Here is a 12,836-nt window from a genome sequence, read left to right on the forward strand (position 1 = left end):
AATTCTATATTTTAGTCACATTTTAAAATTTATAAATTATAATATATATTATATATATTTTAAACAAATTATTTAGTCATTTTAATTTTAATTTATAATTATTTTTATTAAATCGTAATTAATTTTAATACAACTAATTACACAATACCTATGACTTTGTGTCCCGACTAAAATAGAGAAATTAGTTGATAGGAGAAGAATGATATTATAGAAAAAAATACCAAATTATTATAGATAAATTATAAAAATATATGAAAATAAGTTGGAAAAAACACAACAAAAGAAACATTATTTCTTACTATTTCTTTTTGTTAATTAATAATATAAGCGGATAAAATAAATTGATATGGATACGATAATATGCTGTATTTATATTAAATTTTTAATTAAGATTAATAAATAAATAAATAAAACCCAAATGTAATAATATACTATCTCATGGCTCTAAATGTCACATTTATTTTTTGCATGTTGATATTTGAATATTAATTATTATATAAAAATACAATATAAATCAATAAAAAATGAAAAAAATACTTATATTCATGTTTTATAATACTATATAAAGATATTTGTACAATGGATTGCTAATGCAATATAAAACAAATGACTATAATTACTTTTTTTTGTTTTAGTTTATAAGAAAATAAAAATTATAAAAATAAATGTATTCCCTCCGTCCCATAAGTAAATATTCATTTTTTTTTTTACGTAGTTTTATAAATATTAATATTATATTGTGATATAGTAGGAATAAAGTAAAAATTACTAAAATAACCATGTTAGCATGTGTGATAGAAATGTAATGACATTTGTATAATATATTGTAAGTTCTAAGGGTATTTGTAAACAGTTATTTAAAAGAAAATGAATACTTTATTATAGGACGAATTAAAATGAAAAAATGAATACTTTATTACGGGACGGAGGGAGGAGGGAGTATAGTATTTGATTATATATTCAATTCATACCGTGTTCAAGTCACGCTCAAACTGGCAAATAATTTTTCATGAAAATTGTTTTAGGCCCAGAATACAAAAAATGCTATGAGTCAAATTTTGCCTCACAAAAATCACGCCCAAATATAAGTATATAAGTAAAGGTTTGAAATTAATTTGAAGTGAAATATTAATTTAATTTTTTATTTAAATAATATTTTAATATAATATATTAAATGAATAATATTTATTTTATTTAAAATATTAAAAGAATAAATCCTAAATATATAATTAAAAGCATATTATGTGTGTATATAACTTCAAAAAATATTGTTAAAAAATTATTCTCTCAATTCTGCTAATTTGTATAAAGTTTTATATATTATATAATTAATAAATAATTAAAAAATATATTAATAAATTATGAAGTATTGTTTTATATAAAATAATTTGGCCCTATAATTTCATATCCACAGCAGCGCACAGTTTCTCCCTTTTCCTCCTCCCCTCATTTTTTACTTTTTCCTACTTTTTTCTTCATTCTCCTGCTTCATCTTCCTTCTTCGTTCTCGTGATGCTCGGCCAAGGTGACTGGTAAGGTTCCTGTAGATTTTCAATGTTGCACTGCTGTCTCCTCTCTCCGCCCTGCCCGCCCCCCCTTCTTAATCCTAAAGATAGCCCCCGAACCACCGCCACCGCCACCGCCACCGCCGCCGCCGCCGCCCGTTATCCCCTAACAGTAAAACATGAAATTGATAATTCCCCTACCAGAACCTACTCCAATTTGGTCGACACACTTCGCATCCAGACCACCTCCAACTGCTTCTTGGAAGCCATTTCTACCTATGTGCACATGCTGGCCTCCGGCTTCTTGCCCGATAACTTCGCTTTTCCTGCTGCTCTGAAGGCCGCCACTTCCCTTCGAGACCTTTCATTGGGACAACAGATTCACGGCTCTGTCGTTAAACTCGGGTATGATTTACATTCCGTCACCACTGCCAATTCGCTTCTGCACCTGTACGGCCTATGTGAGGACGATATCCGCCAGGTATTCAAGGTGTTCGATAGAATTCCCAACAAGGACCAAGTTTCTTGGAACTCCTTGATTAATGCTTTGTGCAAACATGAGGAATGGGAGTTGGCTTTGGAGGCTTTTCTTATGATGGGAATCGAGAGGATCGAGCCCAGCTCATTCACTTTGGTTAGCGTAGCTCTTGCTTGCAGTAACTTGAATAGGCGTGATGGATTAAGGCTTGGAAAGCAAGTTCACGGGTACATTCTGAAAGCTGACGACAGAAAGACCTTCACACATAATTCTCTAATGGCGATGTATGCAAAGTTAGGGAGAATTGATTACTCTGAGGTTGTATTCGAGACATTCCCCCACCGCGACATGGTTTCTTGGAACGCAATCATTAGTGCCTTTGCTCAAAACGACAAGTTCCACAAAGCATTGGAGTATTTCGGTTTGATGAAAGGCCAAGGATTTGAACCCGACAGCATTACAATTTCCAGTGTTCTTCCAGCATGTTCCCAGCTGGAGTTATTAGGCCCTGGAAAAGAAATACATGCTTTTGTATTTAGAAACAAGGATTTGATCGTGAATTCCTTTGTAGCCAGTGCTTTGGTGGATATGTATTGTAACTGTAAACAAGTTGCGTCCGGGCGCAAGGTTTTTGACATGGCTGTGGATCGGAAACTTGCAATCTGGAATGCGATGATTGCTGGTTATACTCAGAATGGGTTTTATAAGGAGGCCTTGATGCTATTCATGAATTTGTTGGTTGCCTCTGGTCTTTTTCCTAATCCTACCACAATGTCGAGTGTTTTGCCGGCATGTGTGCACTGCGAAGCTTTTGCCGACAAAAGGTCTATCCACGGCTATGTTTTGAAGTTAGGACTTGGGAGGGATAGGTACGTGCAAAACGCATTGATGGATTTGTACTCTAGGATAGGAAAGATCGATAGCTCCGTATACATATTTCGTAATATGGAGAGTAGAGATATTGTATCTTGGAACACGATGATAACCGGGTGCGTGATTTGTGGATGGCATGAAGATGCTTTGATTTTGCTGAAGGAGATGCAAGTAAACAATGATCTTAGTACTGATACTGATATCATCGGGGCCTCGTGCAGACCTAACTCAGTAACGCTGATGACGATCCTGCCCGGCTGCGCTGCCCTAACAGCTCTTACAAAAGGACAAGAGATTCACGCTTACGCCGTAAAGAATGCCCTGGAATCCGACGTTGGTGTTGGCAGTGCATTAGTCGATATGTACGCCAAATGTGGCTCCTTAAAAACAGCCAGACGAGTATTTGAAAGCATGCCTACAAGAAATGTGATAACATGGAATGTAATCATCATGGCCTACGGGATGCACGGGGAAGCAGAGGAAGCCATGGCACTGTTCAGAAGAATGGTTGGAGATGTGAAGCCGAATGAGGTTACATTCATTGCAGTTTTCGCAGCGTGCAGCCATTCTGGAATGGTTGAAGAAGGTCAGAAGCTGTTCCAAACCATGAAAGATGTCTACGGCATAGAACCAAATAGCGATCACTACGCCTGTGTTGTCGACTTGCTCGGACGAGCAGGTCGGCTCGATGAAGCACACAAAACAGTCGATTCGATGCCCTCTGGATTGGATAAAACAGGGGCATGGAGTAGCTTACTCGGCGCCTGCAAGATCCATCAAAATGTGGAACTGGGAGAGAAGTCAGCTCATAATCTGCTGCAATTAGAGCCAAAAGTTGCCAGTCACTACGTACTGTTATCGAACATCTATGCTTCTGCTGGGCTATGGAAGAAGGCCAGCGAAGCTCGGAGAAGAATGAAGGAGATGGAGGTGAGGAAGGAGCCGGGGAAGAGTTGGATTGCTGTGGGGGATGAGGTGCACAGGTTTGTGGCTGGGGACACGTGGCATCCCCAGAGCGAGAGGGTTTATGGGTTCTTGAGGGATTTGTTGAGGAGGATGAAGGAGGAGGGGTACGTGGCAGACACGTCCTGTGTGCTGCATGATGTGGGGGAGGGGGAGGAGGATGAGAAGGAGAAGGAGAATTTGTTGTGTGGGCATAGCGAGCGGCTGGCAATTGCATTTGGGCTTCTTAATACAGCGCCGGGGAAGACGATTAGAGTGGGGAAGAATCTGAGGATTTGTAATGACTGCCATTCTGCTACGAAATTCATATCGAAGGTGATGGAGAGGGAGATTGTGGTGAGGGACGTTAGGAGATTTCATCATTTTAAGGACGGGGTGTGTTCTTGTGGGGACTATTGGTGACCTCACCCATATGTTTCTAACCTTTATAAAAATATTTTTATATTTATATAATTATTTTTTATAAATATAATAAAAGTATTCTTATTATTTTTTCTTTAATATGAAAATAGTCAAACATCTTTTAGAATGAAAGAATAATAATTAAATTAAATTAAATATTTTATATAAAAATGTAGAATTAAGTATGATGTTAAAAAATAAATTTACCGAGAAGAATGTTGAAAACATAAATTAAACCAAGTCACAAGGTGTGTTTTTTTTCGATTGAGTTTGAAAAAATTTAGTTTAAATTTAATATTAAATTAAATTTGATAGAATGTTTTAACGAGAAAAAAAAAAATTATATTTTTTTGAAAAATGGAGAATTTAAATACTAAAATTTGGAAAAATTAGCGTAAAAAAACATACCCAATAAAATATCCAAATATATATACATACATACAACCATTTACTCACTATCGATCGTTATATTCTCTCCAGATCGACGTTCCTCCGCCGCTCCGCCGCCTTCCATCAGCTTATAAGGCCCGCCGCCGCCGCCGCCGCCGCCGCTGTGCAGCCATTCTGATCTCCTGTAACCGGCGGCCGGCCGGAAAACCCAGCCCACAGCCAATAAACCTGTAATCGCCATGGCCCCCGCCGCAGCGAATCCGAGCATCGCCAAAGCGAAGACGAACGCTGCCGCGAACAGCAGCGGGCTGAACAGTATCAGCACCGGCGACGCTACAACCATTAGACTCGCCGTAGCCGCGAAGCTGATTCCCATCAATCCCAGCAGCGGACCGCCGATTACTAGTCCGGCGACCGCCGCCTGCGCCACCGAACTCCCCGACACGTGGGATTGCCGCCGGTCGTCGATCGGTTGGATTTCCATTTCGTGCTTATCGTTATCGATCGTCGGAATACAAATATATGTATAATGTGTATGTATACGTATATGTGTGTGCATTTATATGGTGAAGGAAAGGGCTGTGAGGGGCACGTGTCACCTGGATTTTACACGTGGATGGTAATGGTGGGCTGGGCTGGGCAGGGGGAATATTTAATGGGCTCATGAAGGGCCCAAAATGAGGAATCGTGTGCAGATAAAACCACGCTTTTAGTGAAGGAATTGGAGAAACGCGCCTCCCGCTCAGCTATTGTTTCAACTTTCAATTTTTTGGAACCCTAGCTACGCAGTAGCGAAGCAGACCCGAGATTCGGGCAGCCATGAAGCTCGTAAGGTGTGATTGAGCTCTTGTCGTTCTCAACTTTGTATCTTTATTGATTTACCGATCCTCGATTTGATGTTTCGTTGTTGTAATGTATGATTGAGTGACTTTTTTTTTTTTTGTTTGGGTGCAGATTCTTGATGAAATTGAACAACGAGACGGTTTCAATCGAACTAAAGAATGGAACTGTCGTACACGGAACGATCATTGGTATGTTTCTTCTTCGTTTGCTTTTTTGTTGGCGTTGTTGAGCTCTTAAACCCTTGCATCCGTACGATTTAAGTCGGTGTTGTTAATCTGTTATTGGCCGGGCTTGACTGGATTCTGCTTTGTTTAGGTGTTAGATTTTGAACATAACCTAGGGTTAATATGGTTGTTCTTTGCGGAATTATTGTAATTTCTGTGAAGATCCGTTGCAAAGCATTGCATCGATTTGTATCTGGCAAATTAGTATTTCCCAAGTAGTTTGATTTTTCACACGCTCAGACAAATGCCCACTAATGTTTTGCTATAGGTGTTGATGTCAGCATGAACACACACTTGAAGACTGTGAAATTGACACCAAAGGGAAAGAATCCTATTGCTCTGGATCATCTCAGTGTTAGGGGTAACAACATTCGATACTATATTCTTCCTGACAGCTTAAATCTTGAAACTTTACTTGTTGAAGAGACTCCAAGGGTTAAGCCCAAGAAGCCAACTGCAGGTAAAGAATTTGCTGCCCAGCTTCTTATGGATTTGTTTTAATGCCCAATGCTTTTGTCATATTAATGGTTCTTGATTTTTTTCGAACTTCTCTCAATTACAGGGAAGCCTTTGGGTCGTGGTCGTGGCAGGGGGCGTGGTAGAGGCCGTGGGCGTGGCCGTTAGGCTTTTTTGGCTATTTATTAATCTGAAACTTGCGGAATCTAGCTGCATATTGTAAGGCTTTCTGTTTAATGTCCGGTATGTGAGAGATGAGTATTGTTGGCACTTTGTATGACATTTTCAGTGGTATATCCTTGCTGATTCGAGTTTCTCATCATAAATGTTTTTATTTCTGGATTGCTTTGTGCAGAGAGAGACTCTTTAACCATTAGTTTTGTTTTTTTTAATGCAGTGTATCTCTTCTTGACCTATTTTGATTGATAAACAATACTATGAATTTAAAGCATAACTGAGCTGTTTAGTGGGTATGGGAGTGGAGCAGTTGACCACTATGCTGCAATAAGTTACATCGTTAATCTTCGAATTTTTGCTTGGTTCTCTTAAATTTGTGGCAGTCATATTTGTAACTATGAATCAAGATTTTGTTTGTGCGTTGCTGATTGCTATATGTCGGTTTAGTTCAATATCCGGTAGGAGCTGAAATAATAGTTGGTAGTAGCTGCATTGCTGTATGCTGTCTAGCATGTTGTTATCTGCAATTTCAATTGGCTCAATTCGAGGGGTAAATAATGATTTTAGTGTGACTTGGGGCTTTCTTTATCATTTATGTTATATGTTTAAAGATTGTTTGGAAATTGGTTCTGAGACAAGCCCCAGAGGCACTGCCGTTTTGAGCCTTTGATCTCGTAGTCACAAGTTTATTTCACAATTGTTAGATCATCCAGGCCATTATATTAGTCCTCTTGCATCAGATATTCTTGTGCCTACTGATTAAAACGGCATCGAACTAGTTATTGGATTTAAATTTTGTTTTTCTTTAACATTATGTAGTTACTTAGATTTTAGGATCATTGAGTGAATTGATTCTCAATGGAGGACATTATTAGCCTTTTGAGAAGATCAATCGCATACTATTACCTAAGGACGAAATTATGAAGTTGAAACTATGCGAAAGTCGCCGAATTTAATACCCCGCAAGTTAGGCGCGATTGACAAGTCACACTAGGTGAATCATAGCAGGTGACTTAAAGCGTTGGGGGTTTAAATCTATGATCTCACGTCAATAGTCTAATCCCACACCATCATCAGGCCATCCTTTACGGGACAAAGGACGGTAATATATTTGAAACTAATTTCGTCTATCCATGGTTTTGTATTTCAGTTATTCAAATTAAAATCTAAAATCTTGTGCTTTAATTATAGTGATTGAGCTCGGAAGGGAATTAAGAAAATAAATATTTTATTAAAAAAGTGATAGTTGACGATATTTTTAAAAATTTAATTTAAAAATAAAATAAATAAAATGAAAAAAATGCAATAAAAGTAGTTGTAATAATTAAATGTATTTAGTGAACAACCTACAAAGGAATAAATTTGGCGGACTCAGAATATTATTTAATAAATAACCATTGAAATAAATGATTTGACGTTCTAATTTGAAGTGTTTTTATAATAAAAAGTAAGCAAAACAAATAGTATTGTGGGAATAGAATGAATGATTAGGTTAGATTAGATTAGTATGAGAGAAGGCCCATCCATCCCAGTACAACACTACCCTCACACACTCACTCAGTCCAAGACCGAGTGCTGCTGCAACTAGTAACGAACCTTAATCTGAAAATTGGGTGAAACAATGCAGGACAACAACGTAACTTCGTAGTCTCAGAAGCGGACAACAACATCCCAAATGTACATCTCTTTCTCCGGAGTTCTCAAACCAACGCTAACCAGTCCAGTCTCTTCCAAGTAATCGAATTCCACCTCCTCCCCCTCAATTTCCACACACTTTGGTCTTGCCGACGAATACGCACCCAACGGGCCGCAACCTCGCACTTTCATGCACACTGCCCCGACCTCATAATCCAACCCCTTGATCGCACCTCCCGAATTGAACATTTTCGTTAGGCCTATTGGCGCGAACTTGACTCCGTTCGACATCTGCTTCACGGGGCACACTGTGAACACCTCGTATTCTCGTGCCTTGAGTGTGATCGGAATGGAAATATCGTTGGCAAGATAAACCAAATCTCCTGCAAAAAGAGGAAAATTTTCGTGGTAATTAGGATTCCGGCCAATTATGTTTTTGAATGTTATTGCCGAGACTTGTGAATGAGATTTTTTACCGTTGAGGTGAGAGTAGACGACAGCGTCTCCTGTCCATTTGTCGCCGGCAACTCGTGATAGATAATTGACGTCTTTGGCTCGAATGGTTCCGGTTATTGTACCGGGCTCTAGGTCGTGGATTAGGTTCTTCTTCCCTTGTCGACACCAACCGGCTCCTTGGCAGTTAAATGCACCCACAACGCCGTTGTGGTCGTTGAGATTCCAGATTTTTAACAAGCTGTGATTGGAATCGTCGTAATTGTTGCTATAATTAGTATGTATGGCTAAAAACTGTGAAAATCGTAAAACTTGTTTTGTGTCCTAACCTCTTTCCATCTCTGGCAGGATCCGAAAACAGGCAATCACGGGTCGGTCTTCCGGGGAGTTTTGCGCGTAAAATGGAGCCATCGGGGAGTACAAGCTTCTTGAGAAGGTTAAAGTCATGCTGCCCCGGCTTGTCGCTGCGTATACTTTGTCTGGTTTAGAATCGAATGCTCGAAACATTTTGTGTATAAGTTTCTGTATAATGAATTTATGTTATTACCTCACGTATATAGCGCATCCACCCACAGCTCGCGCTGCGCCGTGATATTCAGCCATTTCGTGCAAGCTCTGCATTCAATAAGTTCAATATATGGAGTTTAGACACGCAATGCAATAATTATAGTTGTCACAGATGAAAGTCGAAGCTATCATCAGCTTACATGAAACATGTCCCAATCCGGCTGCATAAACTCCCCTAAAAACACGGTGTTGTAGGCGACCGATGCAATGTGAATCGTATGCGAGGCGGGATCTCTGGGCCAAAAATCATCCGATGCTCGGATAACAGCTGTTCTTTTCGCGCTACAACGAAGGAAACAATCAGCAACACATCTACGAATGAGGTACATGAATGGAGATCGACATCTACCTGTACAAGCCATCTGTGTTGTGACTCATGCAAGAAATAATTCCATTATCAGGGAAGTTCCTAGAAATGGATGCTTCAAGAGCTTGGTGGTATTTTTTAGCAAGTTTCACCCTTCCACCATTGCCGGCGCCGAGTGTCTCCAGGATGTTCTGGACATCTACCTTGACCCCATCGATGCCGGCTGAAGAAAGGTACGAATGTAGCTCATTGTAGAAACTAAAGACTTTCTCCGGATTAACTAAGCCTAAACCATTCTTGGTGATGCTGTTTAAAGCATCACACGGCTCGTTCGACTGAACACCAGGAGATGAGACGGGATAAGCCATCTTCGATTCGTAATGTTCCATTCCAGCCACACCAGGCCGGACGCCACCCCAGTAACCGGTCAAGGCGTGCCAGACATACACATACCTAAGGATTCGATGATAAGGACATCAGCATGGTAATTGATTTTGGGCATCGTCGAAAAGGTTATTTAATTGCTATATGTATGTCATACTTCACCGAATTCCGGTCTTTAATATCAGCTACGATGTGTTTGATTCCCATGGCTGGATCCTCTATCCTTTGGCCCTCTTTTCCATCCTTCTGGAATTTGTGATTCTCCTTGATGTTAGTTAACCTATTTGCAAAGCTGAACAAGACAAAGAGTGAAATCAATTTGGATAAAAAAGGACAGAAAGATTAAGAAAAGTTACAAGGAGAGAAAGGATCATAAGACTCACTTGGCGCAATTATCGGCTTTTGTAGCCTCACTGGTTGGATCCATCCCAACTGACTGCCATCCATCATCGATGATTACAAACTTTGGTGGAATCCCTCCTTTCTCCAAACTGCATGTAGATACAGTATTTATCTTAGAAATTTATGCAGAATGTAATTCATTAATGGTAGCTGAAGATGGATCATTGATGGTACCTCTCTAATCCCTGCTTCACTCCCTGAGCAGTGACGTTAGTATAGAAAGCATCCCATGTACACCATCCAAACCAGTTCAACATATCTGGCATCTGTGGAATAAAAGATTTAGAAGACGATGAGTTCTAAATGATTGTTCCTGGAAGCATACTGGACGACAGCCAGAACACTGGGTGGGTTGGGTTTGATTCTTTACCTTCTTCCTGTCACGGTGGCAGAAAGTCTGCAAATGACCTTCGACACTCCTGCCAAATTTAGAGCAAGTTTCAGAAAGCAGTTAGATGACAGGGAAAGTCATAGCAGCTTTGAGTTCCAAACAGAAGTTAACAAACAGTGAATGATACTACAGTAGATGTTTGAATCTATCCTTGCAATCTGACACTAAATTGTTGCCATTTGAATAATTGAAGATTCATTCTAGAACATACTTGACTGCATTTGTGATCACATCGAATGGATCTGATCCAGCTCCAACAAATACTAAATGGCTTCCCTCGAACTCTTGCACAGCAGGATCACCTATAATAATGCTCAATCATTAACAAATTAAGGAGGATTTCCAAGCAGTGGAAGGAAGAAGAAAGGTATATCTGTCGTACCACTTTCCAAGCAGATTTCCAACTCATCATTAGCATTTCCTTGTAGAACAGCTCTAAAATTCCCCTCTAAAATAGGAAGAAATGCAACATACAACGCAGACTGTTCCTCTGCATTTTCGCTAAAATGCGAACCATCACGCACTTCCACCATTAAAAATTGGGTCTCGAATGGAATGTCCTGACCACACGTCCCCATCCTCTGTGTCATCCACCACATTTTGAAACGGAAAACGCACATGAATCTCAAATCCCTGGAAAAGGTCATATTTCAGCTACTCCACTTTTTTCTTCAAAAAAACAATAAGAATGCATTGTAATTTGTAAATGGACGAAAACGAAATCGAAACAAAAACTAACCGGAGTTTGCCGACGGGGAAGACCATTCGGCTCCCAACCTGATCAGATCTAACACCGAGAAAAGCTCCATTGATCAAGGTTCCACCACTTGCCGGCGTCACGCTAATGTTCTCCCGAACATCAGTCAAAACGCTCTCCCCCAACACATTCAACCTCCCACCACTCACAGAAATCCCAGCACCCACCGTCATTGTCTCTTCCTCGCGATCCTCACCAAAAACACCAAATCAATTAAAAAATACACACACAAAAACCGCACTACGAAGCTCAAATCAACAAAAATTCCTCCAACAAAACGCTTCCTTCTCTAAACCCCAAACAATCGAAAACCAGCAAAACTACAACAACAACAACAACAGAAAACAAGACGACAGTCGATACAACGCAAATCACGACGCCACAATATGTACAACAGCAGCGATGCTTCCGGTATTTATAGGCTACAAAGGATCTGGTCACGTGCAAATCTCATGCAATGCGATCGAGGTAGATGTTTATCCGAAACCCGTTAGCTGTCACACTTATTTTCTCTACAAATTCCACCTGACTTTTTACTGCATATATTTATTTTAATTAATCACTTACCCAATTGGATAAGCGAGCAATTAATAAATAACGAAAAGGCAACAAACACTAGGCACATGACCACAACTGCCGTAAAAAATTTCAAAACATAAAATAATAAATAAATATACGAGGCCAATCGAGACCGATTCAAAAAGTGAGCTGTCAGGTCAGGACATATATCACGGGCGGGTAAGGTTAATTTCATTTACAATAGTGTGTTTTCAGATTTGAATCTCGTGTCATGTTTGAACATAGAGAAAATTAAATTGAGAAGCAAAAATTAAAAATAAATAAAAACGTGTAGGTTTGTAAAAGTGGAATAAAAAAAAATGTAGGTGTGGGTGCAAGCTAGTCTACGGCTATGTAGAGGTCTACCAATTCAATGCAATGCAATGTAATGCTGACTGGATAACGAGGTGTATGTAATTAATGAAGATAGAAGGTCAAACGCAGCAATGATCATTACATGACAGCCAATAGACAGACAGGCCAACCGACACGTCATATACACATCGGATCCACGCTTGCTGGGATAAAACGGTAAGACGGTTACAACTACAAGAAGCGTGTTTTAGAAAAATGCGATGCATCGAAAGCGCATTGTTATTTGGTAGGTAAGGCCGGGCTGCCCACCTTTATTCCTATGTGATTTCTATGTCCTATGTTATTATTATCGGAGCACCTTTGAATACTATATGGTGCATGGTGTGTTGGGACGTGGGGTTCCACTATTTATTGTTATTATTATTATTTTTTTTTATAAAAAAATGATTATCAAATTTTATTTTTTTTATATTATATTTTTCTGTCCAATAGTAAATTTCTATATTATCATTTTAGTTATCAAAATCAAATTTTCAAAATTTTCATTAATTTTTAAACTATCAATTAAATACCAGAATATTTATACTTTTTTATTTTTTATAGTATTATTTTTACTTTAATGTCAAGATCAAAATAAACATTATACTATATATCTAATAAAATATTAATTTACTCTAATCCTTATGCAAAAGCATGTGTATAAAGATCATAACATATTTGGATTATAAAATTCAAATTTGTTAGGAAATATAAGTT

The 12,836-nt window shown here is 38.9% G+C and overlaps 4 protein-coding genes across 4 annotated transcripts; 2 read left to right on the forward strand and 2 right to left on the reverse strand.

Annotated features, from left to right (window-relative positions):
- The first annotated feature begins 1,379 nt into the window (after positions 1–1,379).
- LOC127249902 (pentatricopeptide repeat-containing protein At3g57430, chloroplastic) lies at positions 1,380–4,267 on the forward strand. The gene has a single exon (XM_051272963.1). The coding sequence runs from the start codon at positions 1,555–1,557 to the stop codon at positions 4,219–4,221; it is 2,667 nt and encodes an 888-aa protein (XP_051128920.1). The 5' UTR covers positions 1,380–1,554; the 3' UTR covers positions 4,222–4,267.
- Positions 4,268–4,586: 319 nt separating this feature from the next.
- On the reverse strand, positions 4,587–5,193 carry LOC127249499 (oleosin S1-2-like). The gene has a single exon (XM_051272307.1). It carries the CDS (start codon positions 5,168–5,170, stop codon positions 4,670–4,672), a length of 501 nt encoding a protein of 166 aa, XP_051128264.1. The 5' UTR covers positions 5,171–5,193; the 3' UTR covers positions 4,587–4,669.
- A 116-nt stretch (positions 5,194–5,309) lies between these two features.
- On the forward strand, positions 5,310–6,588 carry LOC127249500 (small nuclear ribonucleoprotein SmD1a). Its single transcript, XM_051272308.1, has 4 exons — positions 5,310–5,444; positions 5,566–5,642; positions 5,947–6,138; positions 6,241–6,588. The coding sequence occupies exons 1-4, from the start codon at positions 5,431–5,433 to the stop codon at positions 6,300–6,302; spliced, it is 345 nt and encodes a 114-aa protein (XP_051128265.1). The 5' UTR covers positions 5,310–5,430; the 3' UTR covers positions 6,303–6,588.
- Positions 6,589–7,786: 1,198 nt separating this feature from the next.
- Positions 7,787–11,659, reverse strand: LOC127249498 (probable galactinol--sucrose galactosyltransferase 1). Its single transcript, XM_051272305.1, has 13 exons — positions 11,190–11,659; positions 10,833–11,083; positions 10,662–10,752; positions 10,430–10,478; positions 10,234–10,325; positions 10,041–10,148; positions 9,815–9,949; positions 9,316–9,726; positions 9,107–9,248; positions 8,947–9,014; positions 8,729–8,863; positions 8,423–8,640; positions 7,787–8,329 (listed from the first exon to the last, which is right to left on the reverse strand). The coding sequence occupies exons 1-13, from the start codon at positions 11,378–11,380 to the stop codon at positions 7,962–7,964; spliced, it is 2,259 nt and encodes a 752-aa protein (XP_051128262.1). The 5' UTR covers positions 11,381–11,659; the 3' UTR covers positions 7,787–7,961.
- Between the last annotated feature and the right edge of the window lie 1,177 nt (positions 11,660–12,836).

The sequence above is a fragment of the Andrographis paniculata genome, unplaced genomic scaffold (assembly GCF_009805555.1).
Source record: "Andrographis paniculata isolate CXL003 unplaced genomic scaffold, ASM980555v1 Contig36END, whole genome shotgun sequence".
NCBI lineage: Eukaryota > Viridiplantae > Streptophyta > Magnoliopsida > Lamiales > Acanthaceae > Andrographis > Andrographis paniculata.